The sequence below is a fragment of the Homalodisca vitripennis genome, chromosome 3 (assembly GCF_021130785.1).
Source record: "Homalodisca vitripennis isolate AUS2020 chromosome 3, UT_GWSS_2.1, whole genome shotgun sequence".
NCBI lineage: Eukaryota > Metazoa > Arthropoda > Insecta > Hemiptera > Cicadellidae > Homalodisca > Homalodisca vitripennis.
The window spans coordinates 157750449-157777547 of NC_060209.1; the positions used below are offsets into that span (position 1 = coordinate 157750449).

Below are 27099 nucleotides of genomic sequence, written 5' to 3' on the forward strand. Positions count from 1 at the left end.
GAAAAAAATCACTCAGAAATTTGTCCAGTTCCAAACACTTCACTGGATAATTTGGAACATGTTTGTTAAGAGCCAAACAATCTGCAGGAAACGCAAAATACAAAACCTGCTTTTTTTTTTAAAATATACCGAGTAATCGCTTGATATGGTTTTTCCATGTAATAGTTTTGTTCTAAAAAGTTTGTTTAAATATTGCCAATTCCCTTTTAGAGTCAAAGTCACAATCGTTGTTCTGATTTATTCCTTGTTTTAATAATAAAGCATCATTTATCTTCAATTCAATCGGGTCATCACTAATGTAAAGATTTGTCCAGTTTGTTGTGAAACTATAACTGAATTTTTAGTTATACAACAGCATCTACGTTATTAAATAGTTTATTATCACTGCTCAGTTCAAAACTATTTGGTTCAGCGACACTTGTATCTTGATCATTATTTTTGCTGTATAGATCCATATTTGACACGTTGTGTTATTGCCATGATGATGAGCCTTCCCCACTTACACTAGGTTTATCAAGAGGTTTAAAAAAAAAACTTTCCACCTTTAACTGGTTAGTTTCTATTTCTTTCATTTCACTCACAAGTTTTGCGCTAACCCAAACCACTTAGTTTTCTTCTTCTATCACTCATTATTGTTAATATTAATAATGGGAAAGTAAAACAAAATAATTACTAACATAAAACTATATCTAGGAATAAGCATGACTAGTTAAAAATGGATGGCACTAAACACTACTGAACATCAACCATATAAGATCTATTTGACAAGACAGTGACCTGATACAGTAAAAGCCGTCTCTAGTCACTGGCCTAGTGTACCTAGTGGGAAATCCGTCCCTGCTGGAAAGAAACAACCGTAACATATTTTTTTGAAAGCGAACTTCTTTGGTAACCTTGGATAAAATTGTTCAATAAGGTAACAGTAAAAAATGTTTAAAACCATACAACTTTGACATCTTAGACCATATTGTTAACAAAAAGCAAAATAAATTTAAAACTTTTTTCAAAATGATCAGTGAATACAAACTTTCTTCTATAAAATGAGGTATGCCTAGACCAACCTTTAAGTTTGAAGATTTTTCCAAAATTACCCCTATTCCCCAAAAGTGCCATTATGGTTGTTAAATATTAATTTCCTAAATTCTTAGGGGTGAAAACATGAGGGGTTTTTAAAGTGTTGTTAAAACAAAGAACATAGGTTTCTCGGTGCAGCTGCTATACATTTTGGACAGGTGGTCTGCCTCACCCTGTATATAAATTTGATAACAAACTACCATTCTATTGAATTAAAATATCATGAGAGGTTAAAAATAAAAATACAAATTAAAAATTTCAGTTTCTTGTTTATTTAATGACACATGAATTTAATAAGATGTTAAATACCAGAATTTTTACATTTAGTACAAATTTTAATCGATACTCATAAGTACTACAGTATTCAATAACATATATCTTTAAAATGTATATAAAATAAATATTTCATTTATTATGTTCATCAACTAAAAGAATAAGATCAAAGGTACATCTGGTAAATATTATCAGATATCTTTTGTGAACAACACAACTTACACTAACTAAACATTACTATTAACCAAAGTAGAGTAGTTACATTTAACACGATGTATGACGTAATTTCCTAGAACCATTTAAAATTGTAATAAAATTTAACTTAAAATATAGGAATCTATTTTAAATACAAAATTTGATAATATTTAAACAGGAATTGTACAGTAATATAAAATACATAACTAAACCGTGACTTTAAATAACAACATTCATCACAATCGCACCGTGAAAGTCTTGCTTGGCACGAAATATTACCCTTACAGCTATTACTAAATGTTATGGTATACTAGGACTGTCCGTGCCACTGCCACTGCCACTGCCACCTCCACTGCTCGCTGCTAGCCGTTCTTTCTTGGTACTTTTCGACAATGTAGCTACTTCTTTCTGTAAAGTTTTTATTTTAGTGTGAAGCATTTCCACCTTCTTATCATGGTCCTTTTGACTGTTGTTCATTTTGATTCGAAGTTCGTTCTCAGTTGTAAAATGTTTGGCTTTCAGTTCGGTGATCTAAAACAAAGATTATTTAAACATTATTTAACAATATACTAACAGTTGTAGCTGGTCTAAATGCAGGCATCTCATACTAGTATTTGGGTCAAAACTAGTACAATAAATACTACTTGTGTACAAATAATATGTCTACTTAGATAGTTACCAAGCCAAATAAGAATACAAAAAATAAATATAAAAGTAATTTATGTATTATAATTTTGTTACTTACACTTACCAAATTTTGAATTCTGATTAATTAATGGCCGGGGGACAATAGAACACACCACATCTAATTTAGGTTATTTTAACCCATTGTTTGCCGATGGGACCCATGGGTCCCGCACCGAACTTTCCCGAGAGGCGATCGGGACCTTTCGGTCCCGCCTTTATGGTAAGTTTATCCACAAAAACAATTTTCAGCCCCTAAGGTACGTTTAATAATGTTTTTCGGCAAGGAATGTGTTAAGCTACGCCTATACTTTGTATACGTACAGTTACATAGGTGGTCATGATGGAAGCAAGGTACAGTAGACTCTCTTTAACACGATCCTCAATAGCATAACTTCGATAACACGTGCATTTTTCTTAACTTCTAATGTTGGTAGTTCATTAAAAGTATTTAAAGAAATTACTTTGACCTAAAAAAAACTTATTTTTAACCCTCGAGCTGGCAGTCGCCTGATTATCAGTCGATATTAATGTTTCTGTAGTGGCAGTCGCCTGAAAATCAGTCGATTTGACACGTGCCCGTTTGACATCTGTTATAATCAATACACAAACTAAACTGCAATGATTCATATACCACTGGAATCAGAAATAGTTGCTGATTTGATCGATGTATTTTGTTTTGTTTTGTATGCCATGATTTAAGTATGACATATTGAAAACGAGAGTTGTTTGTAAACAGTCGGCCATTGTTGTTGTATTGTTACCCGGGTCGCGTTATTCTTGTCCATCTAAAACGTAAGTTTATTACATGAAATAAGTGTTTTTATGTAATAAGTGTGTTTATTTGTGCGTATAAATTCTCGTAGATTGTGTTTTATCAGTTTATTTTGTAATGTTATGAAGAAATATATGTGAAAAAATGTATTAGTGAGATTTTGTGTTCTAGGCTATGTGCAGTGTTGTGATAGTTTTAGTTAGCTTTAGGATCATTTTCATATGCGATGATCATGATGATATAAAGCTTCTTTATTTATTTTTATAGGCTTACTTTTAATGTATTTTATGAATTTTTCGAGTATTAATTAAGGTTTTGATGAGTTTTTGTAACAGAGTCGTATCCATAGCAACGAATTTAGCCGTATTGTACTATCTTCAGATTAGAGTATTTCATCATTGTTTTAATTAAAAAAAGTGTAGTAAACTATACATTTTTTAAAACTATAAAAAATTTTCAACATTTTGGGTATTTTGGAAATATTTTTTTTCACACAATATGTCTTTTATAGGTGCACCCCCACCACTTTTACATACCTTTTTTATTTTTTGAAAACAAACTTAGTAAAAAAAGTGATAAATTTCTTATATTTTAGGGTTTTTTATTTTCATAAATAAAAAGTAAATTTTATTGTGAAAACAGTGATATATAATACATATAGGTTTATAATCAAATTATATTTAAAAAAAAATAAAAACCAATACTACTGCAAAACACCTCAAAATGGCCTGCCACTTGAGGAAATTTCAACTGCCAGCTCGAGGGTTAAACCTCAATGGCACAGACTTTTTCTTAGTTCTGGTCAAAACTCCTCTAAGCAAGTATTTTTACGTAAAAATACCTTTATAGCATGGGTTTGCTTTTTTCAATGCATTCTCAGCCAATGACATGTTTTGAGGTAAACATTCTTGGGCACAAAACACTCCCATCCGTCCCTATACAGTACACGTGTCACCCATGAATTACTGTAATAAGTCACAGCTATGTGTGTGATGCCAAAAACCTGTGAAGTTTTGAAGTGTTTTATGAGCAAAATAGACTCTATTAGTGAACGCGTTGTGAAATCTATTAATGAGATAATGCCTTGAATCACAGTCATGTAACACATGATAATAAATATTTTTTTTACTCACATGCTATTTACAACTGTACAAAATATAGTACATTAGCTGTAGCAAAGTCAAATACCAAAAAGAAATATTTTTCCCTACTCTTGTGTTTTAATTTTTATCAATTGTTACAGTGTAGTAATTTATACATGTACAATTAAATGTTATGTACAATTAAACGGCTGATCCAAAATGCACATGCTATAAAGGTTTCTAGATAAACCAGTGTGACCTTGATACCACAGACAATAACAAGAATGTTTCCCAAATCCCCTCGAGACTTGCTATTGAGGTTTTACTGTATTTCCATATTACTCCATAATTGATTATACTCGCAATTAGGAAAAGCATAACCACATGAGTTACATACGAGGACTAGTACCGCCATCTTGGCATCAGAATGTTCCTACACTCAGTACGCAACCAGCCTTAATAGATTGTTCATCGTGCCTATCATACTTTGTGTACAGTGGAATATTGAAATGAGCACTGGAAATGCCTATGAAATTTGGGAAAATGCCACCAGTTGTGAAGTGCAATCTGTGATAATGTTTTAGTTCGCGAAAAATGACAAACCAATTGAAATGTATCACCAGACTTGTAATGTGTACAGTCAAAGAATAGTAAGTGAAAGCCGAGTGAATGCGTCTGTTGAAAAATGTAAGTGATGCAGCAAATGATGATTTTTGTGGTCTTCCATTAGGATTTTCGGAATCCACCTGGCACAAAACTTGTAACTAAGTATACCAACCACAATTTCATTAACTAAACTCCGTGAAAGTTAGGGGAAATGTTCTGAGAGTTTTATAATCTTGAAATGACATTTTTTACGGATTGTTTCGTTGATTTTCTCCACCAATTCATCACTCACATGATTAGGCTTACCACTCTGATGCTCATTGTGAACACTGATTTTTCCATTTTTTAAATCAATTTGCCACTACCTCACTTGGTTTTCACTTATTAGGCCGTACACATCACAAATTTCGCTACAAATTATATATTCTTACCAACAAAAACCTTATCACAGATCACAATTCACAAGCAGGATTTTCAATTGCAGCGCTCATTTCAACACTCCACTGTATACAAAGTACGATGCACAATCTACCACACAACACTCTTGACGCCAAGATGGTGGCCCATAGCCCATTACCATGCCATGTCAAAACATCTATTACTTTCTGGACAGCCCTTATCATCCAAAATCACCCGTAACAATTATAAAAATCCTTAAATAAACCACAGAGTACAAATAAATCACTATTGTAAGACATTAGTGTTCGAACGTTAAACTTTCTACTTTCTAGTCTTTACATCCTATGGAGGATGGTCTACAAAGAGTTCAGAGAAACATTTTAATGTAAGCATAGCCCAAGATGTACATTATTTTAAACAAACAATATTTAATGTAAAGATTCAATAACTACCTTAAAAACTATTTCTTAGGTCCAGTATTCATGTACTAAGTTAAACTTTCACAATATGAGCCAAGACAAGAATATTAAACCACTTAGAACAGGACCTACATTGTAAATGTTTCAAACAAAACCAGTGTACTTTTATAAAGAGTGAACCTTTTCAGATTAGATTTGCGGCATTAGACTCTACTAATAGAGACATTTAATTTGATGTACTACTTGACCTATGCTCTCATTTAAGGTTTCCTTCTGACTCTTTGCGGGCCATCCCTCTGACATGATAAAAGTAGATTTATAGGTGCAGTAATGTTGTACCAAGTTTTATTAGTTTACCTGTATTCGTTCAGGAGTTGCACAGGATAAAAAAAAGTATTTCAAATTAGTGTTTTATGTATGTAGAAGAACATTTACTTTGGTTCATAAGTTTTTCAAATGCCTTAGCACAGGACTGTGGTGTTTGATACATACAGAGTGTTGGCCTACAGGTTACGGAGAGAGCCCTTACCTTACTGCCACTTCCATTGAAAGTCATACACTCCCCTTCCCACCCCTAGTCGTGTTTCATCTGGCTCCCATACTTATTTTGATGTGCCATTAAGTACCACGCTATAGCATAGTGTGGTATATCTGACAGAGCTCATTGTTAACACTGTGCACTCGTATCTCTTAGTTTTAGTTCATACATTTGTTTAATAAGCAAACAACCATTTTGTTCCTTTTCTTGGGTTAAAATATACTGTGTGTGTATTGTGATACATTTTGTAGTAACCTACTGTATTTTGACAGTTATAATTTGCGAGTACGAAAAGTTGACTGTGTGGTTCATCACAGATAAGTTTATAAAAATTAAATATTCATTTTAACAGCCAAATTTTGTCCTAAATTATAAAAAAAATATAATGGAAATAGTCTGAGCAAGTCGCCTCACAAAATACATGTTTAAAACACAAATTATCAAAGCGTGGCATATTGATAAGAATGAGACAAACATTATAACACGTTCTATGAATTCCATAATGGAAATCTCTGCTTTTGTTTTTTTTTTATTTTGATGGGACAATTCATACATCTGAAGGATAAGTGATATGAAAGAATTTAGTATTTTAATTTACTGGTGTATTAAGGAACTTTATCCCAACTTTAAATCCATTGATTATTTATCTTTATAGATTATTCAAGAGCTCATTAGTCCTGATTTCAAAATAATGCCAATGCCTAGTTATGATTTCACATTTTAATACAAACATGCCTTTTACGGAAACTTCTAAAAACATGTACCTAAAGTCATACAAACGTTCTTCTTTAAATGTTATGCAATATTTTTCAATCACACTAAGGTTCAGCTTGGTAACTGTCAAAATTGTATGATTTAACCTGGCCATGACTTGTGTAAAGTCACAATTTTTTTTACTACAATTGACAACCCTCAGTCTAGATATTATAGATAAATATTTGCATCAATAGGTCAGTGTAAAGTGTTGGTTTACAATGCTGGATGACATGATAGTCCTTCAAGGTAAATTTAACAATTTCCTCATAATTCTAAAATCTTATTGATACTTACCAACTTATCCTTTGTCAAAATTGTTGAATCCTTAACAGCTAACTGCTTTTGAAGTGATGCCATCTGTTCTTTGAGCTGTGTCATGGCCACAACGTGGTCAGACGAGTTCGGGTCCAAGGGGTCACCGGGTGGCTTCATTCGAGGCATCTTGGCGGGAGGTTGGGAGTTGGTCCCAGTGTTGCCCCCACCAGTATCAGGATTGTTATTGTCAGCCCCTCCTCCTGTCGTGACTCCTATCTTGGTCACATCCACTCGGTTCGGCCGCTTGTTGTGACCTCTTAACCTAGAAAGTTCAGAAATAATTTTTAATGTAAACATCACTTGGTTGGATCAAAGATTATGCAAGGAAAACAGCAGTTATATAACAATCCTACCTGTGTCAAAAAACCATAATGATTACATTTTATGATAGGCTTTAATTTGCTAAATAAATAAGTAAGACTGCACATTCTCATCATATCAATTTGGTTAAGGATTTTTGTATTTCATTTAATTATAATCAATTGTATTTCATTCAATTTTATATTGAATACAAGACTTTGTTTTAGCTGACACAAACAATTATCAAGATACTCACTTGACTTCCTTGTTTTTCGCTGCCTTTTGAGCCATCATTTTATTATGTGCTCGTCTCTCTGCATCAGACTGTTTTGTTTTAGCCAAGGCTCTCTTGAAGGACAGAGTGCAAAGCCAGCACAGCAACTTGCCATCGACCTAAAACAATAAACTCTCATAAACTCTCATGCACTGGATAAACTAACGTTAGGTAGAATTTAACTTCATCAACGTTTATGTTTGGTCTTATATGCATGAATCTTTACCAAAGATTTTCATTGCGAGATAATAATTTTTAGTAGCAAAGATTGATTACAATCATGATACATTCATTGTGATCATGTTCTCAACAACTATTATGAAACAAAATGGCTGAGATAAAATATATTATATAACACGATTATTGGTAGATTTTCATTATTGATGAATAGTACATACCTAAAATGTGTATAATCAATCTAATTCTGAAATAACTGTTATTTAGTACGTCAAACTGTTTGAACATTTAGTTTACAATTTTTTTTTATAAACCTTTCATTTTTTTCCTTATAATTCCACAGCTTGGTTCGTTCCTTATAATCTGAAATGTAGGTTAATTTGGAGTCTGTATAGTGCAATAAACATGTGATTAATGAAATGTCATAGTTTGTATTGGTACAACATGTTGTTTGTACTCTAAAGTTGAAAAGTTTGTAACAGCCATTGGAATTTTTGACACAATTGCTGGGGCAGGCTGGGCAGGAACTCATTGCCTCAGGGTGAGCCCATTAATGGGAGGGGGAAGGTTGTGTTGCTTACGGCGTGTAGTGCCGGTTCCACAGTTTCTTTTCGCACAAACTGTTTTCAGTTCGCCATCTTGGTTCATTTTCGTGAGCCCATTAATGGGAGGGGGAAGGTTGTGTTGCTTACGGCGTGTAGTGCCGGTTCCACAGTTTCTTTTCGTACAAACTGTTTTCAGTTCGCCATCTTGGTTCATTTTCTCTGATGTGTTGTGTTTATTGTATTGTGACTGTGTATATGTAACTATAGGCCAATGGAGCAGGGGTTTTGAACTCATTGAACAATTGTTTTCTGACAAAGAAGAATTCGATTCAGAAAGTTCTGATGAAGACATTTATGAACATTGTGTGGGAATGGATATTGTTGTTGGGGGGATGAAAGGTGAGTGATATTTTTTATGTGGGGTGGAGGCTGAAAAACCAGTGAGCATTGAACACGGACTGGACAAGGATCAACACCAGCTGTGGTCAGCTGCTATTCCAGCCCCGGAAATGATGTAATCAATTTGTTCACAAGGGGTCCTCGACACCTTCAATTGACATTTTGGACCCCCCCAGACATCATTTTTGGGTGAGTAACACAATTTAAATTTTTCCACATATTGCGGTCACACGTCGTCCCATTTCCTGCAGCAAATGTGTTAAGCCATCTTGCGAACCTCTGGTTGGAGATTTTAAGTGACAATGTTTGACCAATGCATTCTCAATTATCAGTCTAACTGAAAACTTTGTAGTTACACTGTGATTATGAGTTCAGTTCTTTTATATCTGTATTTGAGATTAATAGTTACAATATCAACATCTAATAACTAAAAATCATGAAAAATATACTCTTTTTTCAAGAAACCTAGACACAACATTAATTTTAATAACAATATAAAAAAACTCTCAATGACGACAAGGCTGTTTAGCTACATTAGTGAGTTTCTATTAATCAATAGAATTATAATAAATGTAAGAGGACATGAGCCGGTTCAGAGTTGTTAGGCCACGCTCTAAATAAGCCGCACCTATGAGGACTAACTAATATAAAATAGTATTTGGGTCCATATAAAGTGGGTTGTTATAATTTTGAAAATTATCCCATTGACAACTTATTCATAATGATTGCATATCTATTTAAAGGTTTTGATTAACCATGCACTCATATGATATTGTTCATGCATGTAAATAAAACAAAAGCCTTTGTATTATAAATTAATAAAATCAGGCACAAATCTGAATTAATAAATAGTGTAGTGCTTTTTTTCATCTTGTGAGTGATAAGAGTTTTAAGATAATATGGAAAGTGATAGACTAGTATTTTATTTTGTGTTTTGTGTACATTGTATTATTTAAAAATGGGAATTGAATAAGCATAGATCACTATTATTTGACCCAAGATAAAAATTAGTATTCAATACTTTTTTATTATTTGAATGCTCATGTTTAGGCCCAAAACTAATACCACATTCAAAACCTAACAAATAATGAAAATTACTCATTAACTAGATCCAATAAACAAAGACCATCTACAATATGTGGTTAATCAGGAATTAGGAAAATAAAAATCACTTCTCTAGTTTCAATTCAAGATGTGTCAGCGGTTAACCCTTTTACTGCCGACGTCCGACATATCGGACGTCGGCATTTTTGCCGAAAACGCCAACGTCCGATATGTCGGACGTCTGTTTTTTTTATCGTTACTGGCTACTGTTATGTTCAAATGCCAAAATATTCGGTATTTTGGTTGTTTAGGAGCAAAGGATAATGAAAGAAGCCATTTGAAGAACTTTGGATTTCTATTTTTGTCGTCTTTGACTAGAATTGACGAACTACCTAGACAGCTGTCAAAACCAGATGATCGGATTATGTTACTGAAATCTTCGTTCATTGTTGTTGTTTACAATGTTATCGAAAGTTTTTTGAAGTGTTACTTTTGTTGATCAAGGATAAAATGAGTAAAAGAGTTACATCTAACTCTCCTGTGAGTGAGGGAACAATAAGTAAGTGCAAGACGAACTAAGTGACGATTTCCTTCAGAATTTGTCAGATTCAGATGCTGAGAACGAATCTGATATTATTGTTAGGGCTATTGATGACAATCAAAGTGATGTGGATGACACTGATGACGATCCTGACTGTATCTTACCATCAGATAATGAGGAGTTATTAGATAGTGAGGGGGATGTGGCACAGATAAGTTTACCTTCAAATTCCACTGGTAGGCCTAGAGGAGGCCTACCAGTTTTGGGAAAATCCTCATAGTGCAGTTATGTTTCAAGGTAGCACCTTCAAATTTGGTATATGTTCTAAGCAATTGCTCTAGTTTATAATGATATCATGCTCATAATTTTAGTATAATTTTAAAAATAAATTATCAGATGCCAAACACAATTTTTTATTTTTTTATTTATTTTTTATTTATATCATTTTTAAAAATAAATAATGTGTTTGTTTCAAATTAAAATGTCTTTTTATTATTTAAAAAACAGCATTTAAATACGAGTAAATAAAATAAAAATTCATGCAAATCTAATGAAAAATAAAAAAGATACAGCATTTTTTGTAAATGAATGCACAACAGTGATTTTCCTCCTTGGCAATTTTGACTGGTACAATAAAAAAATGGCCGGCAGTAAAAGGGTTAAGAGTGAGTAATATCAAAGTTATGTTTTTGCTTGATTACATTTTCAAGTAAATCTGGATATCTGTATTATTATTCACTCATATTTCTTTCAATGTTCAGTTTCATTAAAACCATACTCTTCATTGATAGATATTTGTGAACAACACTAGAGATGTTGAACAGTGCTGTATTTCACGTAATTCACACTGTGTCGTATATAATTGTAGTATAAAGTGTCATTTTATTTGTTTAAGGAAATACTTGCATACAATTTCTTCTCATACTTTGTAAATCATAAATAATATGTAAGATGATTAGTTAGGCCAGATTTGTTATGTACTTAGAGAAGATACAGCAAAACTTAAGATACAGTTGACTCTCGATAACTCGAATTTCAAGGGAACGGCTGTTTTATTCGAGTTACGTATAGTTCGACTTAAGAAAAGTTCGAGTTATAGAGGTAATATTTCACTAAATTCGACCTACAGAGGTAATTCGACTTACAGAGGTAAACAAAATAAAATTCGAGTTATAGAGGTACAAATAAACTATGTTTTTTATTCCCTACATCCTTTACAAAACTAATGTATGTACTGTAACTACATATATCAATTGTACTTACTGTCACACTGCAATGTATGCCTACAATTCATACGTACATACAATTCAAATTTGAAAATAATCCGTAATCTTCTGCCTAAGGCTTTTTTCAGAATTTAAGTCTATAATGTTCTCAATAACAACAACAGCAGAGAACACGTTGTCTGGTACGTCACTTGATTGTTCTAAGTAGCTACGTAAAGTGTTCACTGCGACCTTGGCTTCCTTGGTTGTGATGTCCGGTGGCTGCTCCATGCCGTCGTCATTGTCATCATCAGAGAGGACGTCTTCACTTGTTACAGTTGCGATGATGTCTTGGTCCGATAATGATCCGTAGACTGAAACACCCTCGTCGACATTTGCAAAATCATCAAAGTCTAAATTCGGGAGCTTGTTATTTATCACGGTCCACTCAGCTTCAGCGTTGGGAAGTCTCGGTTCTAGTTCATGGTCATTGTCACTTGGAACATCTTGGTCCCTATCTATTGCAAACCCGCACGACTTAAAACAATTGACAACACTTTGTTTTGTTACACTTTTCCAGCACTTGTCAATCAACCGCATGGCTTGTAACAGGTTGATTGAACACTCCTTTCCGTCTTCAATATCAGCCACAAATCTTCTTACAACTTCAGTTCTGTAAAGAACTTTAAAATTCTTAATAATGCCCTGATCCAGAGGTTGTAATTTTGATGTCGTATTTGCTGGTAAAAACTGGACCTTTACCCATTTGAGCTCAGGAATAGTGTTGTGAGCACTGCAGTTGTCAATAAATAAAATAATTTTTCGCTTCCCTTTGCCCATTTGCTTATCTAACTTAAGTAACCAATCTGCAAACAACTCCGCATTCATCCATGCTTTCCTATTTGCTGTGTAGTCAACAGGTAATGACTTTACTCCAGCAAAGCATCGAGGTTTTTTTGATTTCCCTATCACTAGAGGTTTTAACATATTCGTACCTGTCATGTTTGACGCAAGCAAAAGAGTAATTCGTTCTTTGCTGTGTTTACCCCCGTGACATTTTTCCTCTTAAAACTCGTAAGTCTTATCAGGGAGACACTTAAAGAACAGAGTAGTTTCGTCAGCATTGAATACGTTTTTGGGGTCATAATCTTTAATGAGATCTGGTAATGAAGCCTTCCAATCAACTACTACGTCATCGTCTACAGCTCCACTTTCTCCACAAACTTTCTTAAAAGAAATGTTGTGCCTTTTTTTAAAATTTTCAAGCCACCCATTACTGGCTTTAAACTCTATGTGGCCCAAAAATCTAGCAAAGTGCTCAGCTTTTTCTCTTATCAATGGGCCGCCTAGAGTAATATTTTTGTCTCTGTACTGTTTAAACCATTTAATCATGCACTCTTCTACATCTTAAATTCAGCATTTCTTTTCCTTTTACATTTTAAGTTACTTTCGATAGCCCTTTGTTGAATTTCTTCTTTGTTTTTCAAGATCGTTGACAGCATGCTGCAAGGAATGTTGAAGTCTGCGGCAATGTCTTTCTTTTTCCTCTTCCCTTCACCCACTAACTTTATTATCTTCAACTTGTCCCCTATATTCAAAGTTTTCACTTTTCTAGTGCTCATGTTGTCACTCATACTGTACTGTAGTCACTCACATTCACTAAACGCAAAACAGGGTTAGACCGGGAACGAGAACGTGCCACTTTATTGACTAAATGCGTGGGAACTGACTGCACACGGCACTGACGTTTGGTAGACAGTCGGACAATTCAGCGACATGTCCAGACCTGTTCGGCTAGGTCTATGACCTAACACAGGTTCGCTGTAAACACAGCACAGCTTCGAGTTAGCGAGGGTTGATCTGAAAATTTCGAGTTGTAGAGGTAATGTATTTAAAGACTTCGATTTATCTACTGAACTTCGAGTTATAGAGGTAATTTTTCTATCACTTCGAGTTATTGAGGTAAAATTCGGGTGCAAAATTAATTCGAGTTACGCATGGTTTTTTTTTCGACTTAGGCAGGTTTTCTCAAGGGAACGGAAAAAAAATTCGAGTTATCAAAGAATTCGACTTATTGAGGTTCGAGTTATCGAGAGTCGACTGTAATTCAAACTTCAAGAGACTCATAAAAAATTGATGTTAAATTTATGGAAGTTTTTTAGCGCAAGTGGCATATGTCAGAAGATTCTGACTCACTCACTTGTAAGACTCACTCTACTCAGTCCGTATGGCAATAGCCTGTGTCCGTACATAGTCAGTTTATTACATACAGTATTAGGCAATATGCATTGTAATGTTGCTTTGTTTACTTTTAGAAATTCTGGCTTCCAAATTATGTGTAATGGACACAAAGATATTCGAAGAAAAATATGAACTAACAAACTGACGACATATCAGTAAATCACATAATCTTCACCACTTAACTGAGTTGTTGTGATTGTCAAACTAGTTTAAAATACAATCAGTTTGGTTTATTCATGACTTACATATTGTGAACAGAACCACAAAAATTATTTGATATCAATCTTGGTATTTAAGAGGGCAAACCCTACAAGTTGGGATTAAATTACACTCTATAGTTACACATATAAAAGTCGCTTATTTTCTTTTTTAACGATAAACAAGTAATACATTTTTTGTTTTTGGAAGTTTCCAATCCAAATTATTTTTCAAACAACATATTTTATTATACTTTATATAACTACAGTTACTTGATTGATACTTAACAATAACAGAGCCAAGAGAGTCGTCATCATCCTTGTTGTCGTCACTCTCACCAGCAAAATCTTCATTAAAAAAGTTACAAGTGAAGCAACCCACTTTCATGCACAGAGTATTCTAAGCAAAGCAAACGTAACAACTAAGCAATTATATTGTTCACAACTTAACAATTTTAATTAAACAATTTGACCAAAATAAAAAAAATTCATATCAATAAAAAATTACTTTACAACTAAAAACACAAAACTCATTTAACTCCTGATCATCTATGAATGGATTCTGTGTTGTAACCCCATAATAGATGCTTTTGTAAAACAAGGCAACACAAACAAGAAATCCCTCCCTTTAGAGGACTAGTTAATATCGTTCAAGTAATCCATTGATAATTCTGAACTCAAATGCTAGTTTTTGGAAGACTGATGTTTGACAATGGTGTTCTCACACTGGTTACGAGAGTCCACGTGTAGTTTACAGCACGTCTAGACACAACTATTAAATCCTAGTGTGAACACCGTACAGGTTGTTTATTCGGACCTTGGCAAATTTTAGACTTGAGGATCAGTACTATCAATAGTTAGTCAGTACAATTAAAATAAATATCTAAGTGATTCTAAGTCTTTTATTGTCAGCAAAATATAAAAATCACATCTGTTGGAAGAGAATAGAAATAAAGTAATCCACTATTGATTTTCTTAATAAAGAACTTAAAATCAAAAGGTTATTACGGTACTTGAAGTTGGAAATTAGAAGGGAATGGTTTGTTGTGAAGTTATTACTTTTCAAACCGTCATGGGCAAATGTGCTTGACTTAAGAAATTAGACAAAAACCCAATCATATCAGCTTTAAATATATTTAATATTTTATATAATTATTACCCTTACGCGTTATGTGCAAAAGAGGTTTTAATAAATGGTCAGTGACACAAAGGTCAAGACATTGTTTAGTCTTAGAAAGTAACTTTAGTCAAAAAGTCTAGTAGCTATTACATTTTTAATCAGAAATTAATGTATTTTTCACATCACTTCTTTGTTATACAAATACATTGAAGTAAAATAATTCTTTTTTTGCTTGATAATGTTTTAAAAATATACTAAATTCATAAATTAGAAAATAAAACAAATTTGAAGTTCTTAACTTTTATAATAGAAGTTTTTAGTTTACTAGTTAACTTTACTTTTTATGAGTTAATATTCCTTGAAATGCTATTAGCAATTATATAGAAGTTCAAAAACTTTAAAGCTGAAAAATGTTTATAAATTTTATGTTTTATGGTTTGTATCTTTCATTACAAGGATCCCGAGTTTCATGGTATTTGGATTGATAATAACCTGGTAATAAAACTAAACAATGGGTCTATTACAGCAGTGACCTGTAAAAGGGTGAATGGTAGATCTAATTTTGAACATTGATGTGTGTGTGTATATATATATATATATATATATATATATATATATATATATATATATTGTAAGAACCAAAATAGTGTTGTTATTGTGACTGAACAATAAGAGATTACAGACCTTGCATTTGCACATCAAGTTGTACATGTCTGTGGAAGTAAATGGGTTAAATTAAATAGCTAATTAGAAAATTTGCACGGGTGTTACCATGATTTCAACAAATGTGTCAGATATACTATATAATAAATTGAAAAATTCTAAAAGTCTCATTACACATCTCTTGACAACTCTCGCTAAAGCACAGTGGATCACATTATGTGTGGCTTTTGGTACTCTTAACGATTAACAAGACATAAAATGATATCCCATTGAAGAACACTGATTGTGTTCACACACATTTAAATAATTTACGTTATTCTTGGACTGTATTTAATAATACCAGCTGAACCAAAGAGAAATGTTGAAATAATAACCAAAAGATAGAGTAATATGTCCTCTATTTAGTGATACAAACAACTTACTGTTTGAAATAGTTCGACTGCTGCCAATAGACGGCATAGGAATACTTGTACTATTTAGGCAAATATGTGAATACTGTCTACATGTGAAAATGCTGCAGCATGCTGAGTCTGACAACTGAGAATGTCACAATGCTACAATGCTGAAAGGTTAATGAACTTGGCATCTCATAGGTTTCTCTAAAAATGCAAATGGGTTTCTCTAATATTACCTTTTTATCTTCATCTTTGCGATCAAAAGCACACTTCTGCTTACACTGTTCACAGGTGACGGGGGGACCATACTTCCTCTCAGAGTTGGTGCAGCGCTGGCACTTGTTGCCAATAAATGCTGCTATTATGTTACAGTACTCGCACGCAGTCGGCTTGCCATAGGCTTTCACATTAACTTCACACTTCTTGCAGATCGTACTTGTATTGACTTTGCTGTAGATAAAACACACACACACACCATGGGATTATATCAACAAATTAAAATCTACGGAATAAGAGAGAGGTAGTTGAAAATGAGATTAAAACGCTTCTTTGGATAACAGAACTGCAAAAGACAAGTAATATTTATCTATAAATCATGTTAATCAAACATTAAAATTGCTCAAATTATTAAAACTACTCCTACTGTATTTAACACATTGGAGTGAGGCTTGAGCACCATTGTGTTTAATTGGACTGTAAGCACAGGAGCACGGCTTTGGTCATTTGTTTAATTCCTGAAGTGAGTACTGTCTGGTTCAAAATACAATAATTATGTTGGTTAGCCTAAAATTAAAACACAGGCTATTTTTTTGTAAATTCTGTTGTCAACCATCGGCATCTGACTAATTTTGCTTTTATCATAAAATTATATTGTTTTACTTTTTACTTTTTAGATTACTTAACTTTATTACATAGGCTGAACACAGATCTAATTAGAGACATTTGTAAAAATATTTTTTTATAAAAATATGTTGTGAGTAGTCTAAATATTTTAATGCGTAAAAATCTTGACAAGGACTCTCCAAACTTGCAAAACTTAAAAATTACTTTTGAACAGATCTTGTATGTATAGTTTCCCTTGAATTTTACCAATTCAGTGTAACAAAGTTACAATTTATTTTTATTTTATTATTATTAATCAGCCTACTGTAATATGACATGTCTTTATTATGTTGATAGGACTGTGTTATATACTTCTGTTCATATGTTCAAGCGCAAATAATATTATAAAAATATAAAATTAATAAGTTTTACTGATTTATAAGCTATTTTTATATGAATAATATTAACATGCATGTGGAAACAATTTTTCCCTTCAGAAACATTTTACAATTAATTTAATAGTAATAAGGAATTAAGTATTATACATAATTTTAAAGGTGAAAGAAACAGCTTTCACGTAAAAAAATTTCTTTTAATATCATTTAAGATGATTTAAAGAAAAAAATCCATAGAATTATTCAATCAAGGTAATTATTTTGACATATAAAGGTCTGACTCCAATGCATCAAAATTAGTTTCTATTTTGCTTATATTAAATATTGTACTATAGTAAGATATATAATGTAAACTTGGTTTGCGGCAAATAAACTGTTGTTTATTGCACTTAGGCCTATAAACTTCACATAAATATGAGATTAGTTTCTACAGATAAAACTAGTATTAACACTATTAATCAAGGTTTCTTTACGTTATTAATACACAATAAAGCCAATCAAGGTCTATTTAAGTTATTAATACATAATAAAACCAAACTGTCAGGCTTGCTATGATATAATGAGCTAAAGAAACTACCTTTGATTAACGTTCAATTAAAGACTGAATAATTTGATAATTAATTGTGATCATAATTAAACTAATATTTTTAAGTAAATAGATACTCACTTTGTTTGTTGAAATTCAGATCTACAGTACGTACACTTCACTACAGGAAATGCACCTCTACATTCCTATAACATTAAAAAATAAGTTAATCTTTAACAATTTAATATCCTGAACTCACCCATACACACTATGTTAACTGATAAGTAAAATAATTTGTATAATCGAAACTGATGAACTTTTTTCACTTTTGTGAAGTATCTGTTGAGGACAGCTTTGCTGTCGAAAGGCCTCACAAAATAAAACAGTACCATTATTAGTTTGTTTGTTGTTTTAAATTACGTGATATTTACAAATCAAGTAACCAATATAAGCTTAATCTTCAAATTTACTGATTATAAAGCCTTCCAATTCTTTGTATGATTCAATTTCAAATTGACTGCATCCTCAGAATAAACCAAAATATGTAAAATAATTTCCTAGTTATTACAATATGATTATTTTGTAAAATACTGAAATCACATATGCATTATGAGCAATTCACTCTGATAAGATAGTTGTCAGTATTCTACCTGTCCAACATTTTAATTCCTTAACCCTTTATAGGTCACTCATTTTGACCGGAACGCACATGGTTGGAAAATCAACCACCTGAAAGAGGATAGTGTGTGCACGCCTAAAAAAAGTTTGGAATATTGAACTGAAACTTTTTTTTTGTGGTCAGTGGTATTACACAAATACTCTTAAAAATTTTTAGAAATATTCTTATATATTTCACTTTTCTCTAACACTATGGTTGATTTTTCAACCAGTGAGCGTTTAAGGGAATAGCTTTACCTCCGTGTTCACTGGTTTGAAATATCGACCACATTTTTGTGGATAAAAAAACAAATTATTTGAGTTAGATGATTTGTTTATTTGTACATATATAACTATATTAGGACACATATGAAGTGTATAAAATACATAATTTATTATGATATAATGTAATAATAATTGCCTTATAATGGTATATTAATACAATATAATAACTGATTAACTAAAAGAAGTTGTGTTTTATAATAATACAAAAAAAATATGGTTAGATAAGTAGTTCGTGTATTCTTTTTTCAAAATAAAACCTATTTTAATGATAGAAGGATTAATAGTAATTATTTATTTACTAAAAGAGAAACTGAAACAGAAAGCCCCTAATCAACTTTATAAGGTTAAAAATTGAGAAAATTAACATGTTTTGAATTCTTTATAAAAATAAAAAAACTTTGACTTGTTCTGTAGTTATTTTACACTTTTGTAATTAATTATTCTGACAGATTCATTGGTCTTTATGGGAAGAGCGCAAAACAATTAATGCACAAAGCAATTTTACACTTCTCGCATTCAATTTGCCACCTCTTAGGCTTTTCTTTAGTACTCTACATCGAGCACAATGGCGATTTGGCGTAGGTATAGGAAAATGAAGGCCAACATCTGCCAATAATACCTCATTTACATGTCTTCCTGGAAAGAATTTTCTATCATTTCTAATGGTACCCACATATAAACGAGAATTTAGCTAGCAGTTTTTTGTAAACAATGGGATGGTTGAGAAAAATCTGTCAAAAAATAGGCAGTATCCCAGGCCCTCAAAAGCCTTTGATAATCTCAGTATAATACTTTCTCCTAAAGTTTCCTCACGTCCTCTTGTGGTTGATTTTCCTTCATAAACTTCAAAACAGAGCATAGACCCTGTTACACTACAAGCCAAAACCCATATTTTGAAACCCCACTTGGTAGGCTTATTTTGGAGGTATTGTTTCAAAAGAAGTACGTCCCTTAAAACAAACCTTGTTTCATCTAGGCTATGCTCAAGTATCTGCTTGGATTTAAAAACTTCCCTATACTAAATAAAAAACTTTCCTATAAAAATATTGTAATAAACATTTAATTAAATATTTAAGTATTACGGGACTGTAACTAGAAATAAATTAATCAAACAATTTATTTTAGGGGAAATAACTCGCAAGCCAAAAAATTTTAACTTGTATTGCTATTATATTTTGTAAATACACATGTTTCTGTGTTCATTGGTATATGTATTGCCAAAATATATCAAGAAACTATCAATTTATAAACCACTGAAAACCTTGATGTATTTGAGGTTAGAGTAATTTTAATATATAAGTTTTAATTTTCATACTGACAGTTTCAGATAAAACTCTAGATATACATGTTAAAAAGGCAGACAATTTAACCATAAACAAGTATCAAAATATATCATGTTATAAATAATTACCTGTTATAAACCAGATTAAAATTTCCTGATGAACTACCCTTATCTCGATAGAAGCTGCAGGCTCAAACGCTCACTGGTTTGAAATTTCAACCACTTTTAACAGGCCAATGAGATAATATGGGTTCACGTTCAAACCTGAACCTTTCAACCATATACACCGATGTTCCTTACCTAATACAATGATACTGTGGACATAGAACCCAATTTTCCTTCAGCAGGTCACTCAAAAATGAACCTTATTATCAGGTGGTTGAAATTTCAACCATGTGCGTTCCATCAAACATTCCATATAATCAGGTGTGCGTTACTGGAAAGTTCTTGGTGGTTGATATTTCAACCATAACCTATAAAGGGTTAAAGTTTGGGATTTATTGAAAAAAATTAAAATTTTATAATATTAATGCGCAAAATACTTTTTGTATGCACAAAATTTGAATTTATGTTGTAAAACAAATATTACAGGCTAAAATAACAATTTACATTTGGAATAAACTAAGGAATGATCATAGAAATATGAAAATATTGTCCACTGGAAATATTATCCCTAAAGTTAACTTTTTGTTTGGTAGCTTCATCGATGCCATCACATAATTCTTTTCATGTTACGAGGCTGATAAATCACTTTTCTGACAAGTCAAAATTATCCTTATGTTGACAAATGTTAGCAATCTTTTTTACTAACAACTGCTCTTCAAGTATAATACTCTTAAATTCTCTTGATAAGATAATGTTGAAATGTGAATAGAGCAATTGTATTGTGATCAATCATTAAACAAAAATATACTTCTAACATATTGTTTATCTTTGTAATGAAGGAGATTGGTCAGTGGAAACATTGTACTTTATACTTTCAGCAAAGTCACCTATCTCTAAACAATCCGTTGCTTTATGGTTTGCTTAAGTTTCCTTGAAAACTCTTTTAACATAACTAATAACAACTCACTTATTTGATAGCCTTTTCTTGTTGAAAGATATGGTACAATACCTTGAGTTATATTAGCTGTATGTTAACTTGATCAAGTACTCAAATACATCCAATTCCTCTATTTTTTTCTTTGTCCAAGAATTTAGTAAGTGGCTAAAATTTTAATTTTATCATTTATACTACATGACTTTGAATTTTTCTTTCAATAGTACGAAATATGTCACTAAACTTTCTGTTCCTTTTTTATTTTGATTTTAAGCTTCCAAGCCATTATGAAAAGATTCTTATAGCTTTTACTTTATTGTGCACTTATAATTTTATTGCATTTTCTTTTTAAAGCCGAAATTTGTCCGCTCCTTTACAGTACAACCCCTCATATCCGGCCTCGGTTTTACCGCACCTCGGTTTTACCGCACCTCGGTTTATCCGGCCACTTCCTGGAAGCCAATATCGAAATTTATTTACCACGAGTTGCAGACGCGCAGTTGCACGCACTAGTCTCCCACGACTCGTATATTATTATGGTATAAATATTATTTTGGTGTATCTATTTGTTTACATTTTCCTGTGTTGTCCTCAATTGAGCTAGTAGGTTTAACCTGTAAACAGTTCGTTGATTATTTCCAGTGCGGTTAGTACAGTACAGTACAATTGTTTTGTTTCGTCAAATGTTGTGTACTGTAGGTTGGTTTATCCGGCCGAATCGTTATCCGGCCAGGGGCTCGGTCCCGTGGTGGCCGGATATGAGGGGTTCTACTGTATTTTGATTTTAAGCTTCCAAGCCATTATGAAAAGATTTTTTTAGCTTTTACTTTATTGCACTTTCTTTTGAAAGCTGAAATTTGTCAAGTGTTTAATTGTATTTTACATTAAGGGTGACTAGTCCAAAAAAATTGCAAATTGATTCCACCTGATATAAAGGATTCTCCTCGACCTTTTTGATCTAGGGCTATTAACCATAAAACAACTTTGTGATAATAACAATTATTGTTTATTTCTTTTGAAATTCTTAATTTGAAAAGATTATGTTCTTTTAGCATGTTTACTCACTACTACCAATGAATCAATAACACTATTCACAAACTAGTCTATCCATAAAAAAAAACATGAAAAAACTTCATGTTTATTTAAAACAAGGTAGGAATACACCACACACGTCATCTGTCACACAAAATTGTACACAATTTTAGATACAAAATTTCAAGTTTATAGCTATACTTGTTACTATTTCATATGATAAAATGCAATTTAATTGTACTTGGTTTGTTTACAAATTTATTATTCTGTGAATTTCTTATTGCTATCATGATTACCCATAAAACCTAAGAATAAAGGTTAACACTCAGCCAAATCCTATGCAGTGACATGCATCATCATAGAATTCTATCTTGCCTTATATAGAAATGAAGCTTCATGCAAAATTTCAAGTCAATATGTCAGTTTCTTCTAGAGACATTGTGCAGATTGACAGCAGACATGAAATTTTTCCAACCCCTCAAACGATAGGTTTTGCTAATACTTAGTCAACAAATAAAACTTTATGCAACTTCAATAATTATTACTAAGTTTCATATTTGCACATAGAATATTTAAATATTTGACTATTGACTATACAATTTATAAAAGATAGTGACTAACATTGAAATTTAACTGAAAACACATGATCACTAATCAAAGGCCCAGTACCAACTGAATCTCCTGTCTCAGGCTAATGTCATATTATTAAAATAAAGAATTTCAAGTCAAAGTTACAGCACACTCAAGACATACATGTAGCAACATAATATAAGCAGACTGTTAACACAGTTCTGAGAAGTTATTGAGAAATCTTTTGATACTTACATTCTTTTCAATTTTTAATAGTAAAGTAAGACCTGACATATCGGCTTAAAGTGGCAACAGGGTTGCCGGATATGGAATTGTAGTATTTAGACAATAACAAATTATTTTTAACAAATTTACTACTGATGTTTCACTTTAACAATTGAAGGCACAATAATTAATTATGAAAATGTTTAAAACGCTACTGCACTGAAACCTTGTCACATAACAACTTTATAAATTTATGATCCAGAAAATTAAAAATGTGAAAATATTAACTGTACATATCTAAGTTTTGAATGTTCATACTACCAGAATAGTAAAATTTTATATTTTTAGTAAATTTTTCATACTAAATCAACGTATTGCAATTGTTATACGGTAGCACTTACAGAACATTTCTCCATAACTTCACCGAATATGACCCCAGAGGCCAAAACAACAACCAATTCTAAAGTTGATGTATATGCTATATAACATGACGGAGAAACTATAACTGCCCCCTCACCCCCCCCCCAAATACCCAAACCAGTTGAAACTTGGTGCAAAACTTTCACTTAAAAAAATCACAAATCCGATATTTATGAACCAAGAGAAAAAACAAAAATTGTTGTGGAATGCTTTGTATAAAATTTACTACACATTTGGTAATTAACAAATATTTCTAATTTCCAAATGATTTTGAGAGATTGATTACATATAAGTCACCAAGAAATAGCAATAGAATGCTGAAACAAGTTTAAACTTGATACGACAACTTATACGTAAATATCTCAACTAAGTTCATTCCCCAGCTTGGTATGCCATTTCGTTCTATTATGGCCATTCAAATTTTTGAAAATATTACAACTCTGATATTTATGAAACTAAACAATAAGTAAAGAGTATTCTGGAATGTTTATAATATTTCCTAAATTTATGTTATGAACAATTTTGTTGTATCTTGAACAGTTTTCGGAATATAACACTCATAACATCTCCTAATATGCAAAACAGCACAATTTCTTTATAAGCATAATATATATGAAATCATATTCAACATTTTATAGTCTTTTGAGTGAGAGCATGAACTGAAATCCGCTCTTAGAGAATTATAACTTCCAGAATATTTTCTAAAAGCATACTTTTGCAGGAAAGAAACTAGAAAAGAAAGGGTTGCCATGCATATAAAAGACTTACTACATCAAAAACAGTCTCTTTGGAGATATCACATCATTTCAAGTCGGAAAACAACACCTACAGTCGGGGCCACCAAATTAGGCGGGTGGGTGGAATTGCGCCGTTGCCAGATTGTGCAAACATCGTGAAATAGAAGAATCCCTGAATTGTATCCATTTTAGAGCATGATGTTGTTTGCCTTCTCCTGAGATTCTGATGACATCTTACAAGTTACAAAGATGAAAATCGTATTATTGTTTTCAGGAGAGACTGCTGATGATAACGGTGTATAATTTTTGTATGTAAACACAAAAATGTAATTTTTAAATCATAAATACCTACAAACCAATTTTAATTCATTAACATGGTGTATTAAACATTTCAGTAAGCGAGGAAGTTTTTTATTTTTTAGTTAGGAACATTTTTCTTGTGGCAAAGTTTTAGACAAAGGTATAAACTTTATTTTTTGTCCCAAACAAATTTTTCTCAGTTTACTAACTTCGCTGGGAAATGCGTGCAAACCTAAATTATTGAAATCAAACACGCAGAGCGATGCGTGCGCTGTGCGTATACACACAATTTCTACTCAACTTTTTTTAATAGCAATACTTTACTTTCTATTATTTTTATCATTACTCAACTATAGTACTATGTATTGTAACCATAGCGAAAATTAAATAAATATTTTAAGTTTAGTAAAAATAACCATGTTTAAAACAATCTGTTTTGCCTTCCTTAGCAAAATTATTTTAAATATAAACATTTTAAACACGTGTAATAATAGAAATAATAAAGAAACATTTTTAAGTAATTATTATTAAACAAAATTCAGAACGTTAACTACAACACATTTAGTTTGACTATTTAAATCACTTTTTTTAATACCCTCTAATCGTCTCCTTTTCACAGGTGTTTTTTCATTTTCTCGTGAACTACCAGCTTCCTCCATTTTTAGTATGTAACTACACTCACTACTAGTCAGACAGTACAATACGACTGGCACTGGCACTGGCAGGGTGGCGAGTGGAAGCTGCAGCGTCGGCGCGCCCCGACGCTTGGACTAGGCAACAATGTGCACACAGCGTTGCCAATTTGTGCCTGAGAGCGACCGATTCTCGACCTTCCTCCGCTTCACCGGTCCCATACGTGGCAACAGCGCGAATCCACCCACCCGCCGTATTTGGTGGCCGTGACTGTAGCTACATTATGTATATATAGATCTCCAGGCAAAAAGCTGAATGAAGGCTTAGACATTCTTTCTAATGTCATTGAAGATTGAAGAAACTCAGGCTGAAAACTCAACATGGGGGATATAAACGTAAACAGCCTAGTGCAAAATAATGAATCATTCAAAAGACTTTTTGGATTGAAATGGGGATATTCAAAAATATTCCCAGCAATTAGAACCCGGAAATGGGAATAATTTCATAAGTTCCCTCCCACCGGGAATATTCTTGGTCCATATTACTAGTCTTTGTTTAGTTGTATTTATATCTAAATAAGTAATAATCTAATGATAAATAAAAAAAAAACTATCTAAGCTATGTTTATTATTAAATGAAAGAAAAGCAGTGTAACATTTTTTAACTTTTAGCTATTTTAAAAGATAAAGATGTCTGGCAGCTTGTGACACAAATAACGCATGATCATTCATTATACTTGTGGCCATTACTCAAATGCGTGATTTTACTTTGTTTGAATTAATTTTGAACAAAATTCAATGCATTAAAGAGAGTTAGAAATAATTAAACTTAAATAACTTTAGTTAGAATGTTTTTTATTTGATAGTTTTGGTATTTTTAATTTATAATTTAGTTTCTCTAATTCAATTATTGTGGTGGTTGCTTACTATATAGTGCAGCCCTACCTTGTTGATTCCCACCCAGAACCCAATTCTCTACTGGTCCCCTAGTTCCTTGATGTGAAGTAGATACTATGTTAAATCTGAGTTTATTTAACATTAACCATTATACCGATTATTTTCCAATACTTGTTAATGCTTTCCTCACAAATATTTGTGGTATTGACAGTAACAGTCAGGAATATTTTAAAGATGGTTTAAAATAGTTTTAGTTGATGTTCCTAAATAAAATATTTACCTAAATTGTAAACCAAGCACTAGGCCTACTTATGTACAGTACTGTCAACATAGGCTAGGCTATGAGCATACTAGATCTAATAAATTGAGTAAGTTCAATAGGCTACTCTTCTTTGACCAAACTAATTCTGTCAAATTAGTCAAACTAAATACTAGTTTAAATTACAAATAATCAAAACATAGAATTTGTTTAACAATAAAAATTAAAGTTCTGTAATAAGAAGAGGGTTACACCATTATTTTAAGCTTAATAAGACATTACTTTTAATTAGTAGACCTCTATAATCATAATTTAACCACGAAAAACAGTACATTCCAACTTGTGTACGTAGTAAAGTTATTGACCCAAATAACACTATGGAAACTTGGGTTTTAAAGTCTAACCTAATTCATGATAACTTCTATGCTGATTTCTAAGCTAACACTGGGTATATTTGAGAGTTACTTATAAAATGTATTAAATATTGTGGTTGTATTCGTGTATTTTAAAATACACAACTTATTGATTCAAATTAGGCTTAAAAGCAAAAGACGTAGGTTACCTTGCAAAGTTGTTGTCCAGGTGACAGCTCTTCAAAAGGATGTCTTGTGAAGCACCTTGAGCAAGCAAAAAGAGCCGATGAGTTACTCATGATTAAAATATTTATGATTGTTAATTACAACTGTTCTTTATATAGTAAAGTAAAACCAAACAAAACGCAAATGCTCACAAAATTACAATTTACGACTCAAAGACTAGCCACTAGGTTTACTTAAACCGCCATTTTGAAAATAACGATCAGAT

General features: G+C 32.2%; 1 protein-coding gene across 2 annotated transcripts; it reads right to left on the reverse strand.

Annotated features, from left to right (window-relative positions):
* Positions 1–1323: 1323 nt before the first annotated feature.
* On the reverse strand, positions 1324–27099 carry LOC124357701 (protein FAM76A-like). Of its 2 annotated transcripts, XM_046809705.1 has the most exons (7): positions 26858–27099; positions 18102–18166; positions 16454–16667; positions 14329–14439; positions 7673–7809; positions 7096–7378; positions 1324–2073 (listed from the first exon to the last, which is right to left on the reverse strand). In XM_046809705.1, the coding sequence occupies exons 1-7, from the start codon at positions 26945–26947 to the stop codon at positions 1843–1845; spliced, it is 1131 nt and encodes a 376-aa protein (XP_046665661.1). In that variant the 5' UTR covers positions 26948–27099; the 3' UTR covers positions 1324–1842. The 2 variants fall into 2 exon arrangements, with proteins under 2 accessions (XP_046665661.1, XP_046665664.1); XM_046809708.1 differs by lacking the exon at positions 14329–14439 and having other exon boundaries at positions 26858–27098.

Coding starts and splice junctions, on each gene's coding strand:
- LOC124357701 (XM_046809705.1), bottom strand. CDS start 26,947: ATGAGTAACTCATCGGCTCTTTTTGCTTGCTCAAGGTGCTTCACAAGA. Junction 18,167..26,857: donor CTGGACAACAACTTTGCAAG/GTAACCTACGTC, acceptor TTAATGTTATAG/GAATGTAGAGGTGCATTTCC. Junction 7,810..14,328: donor ACTCTCTTGGCTCTGTTATT/GTTAAGTATCAA, acceptor TTATTGTTTTAG/GTCGATGGCAAGTTGCTGTG.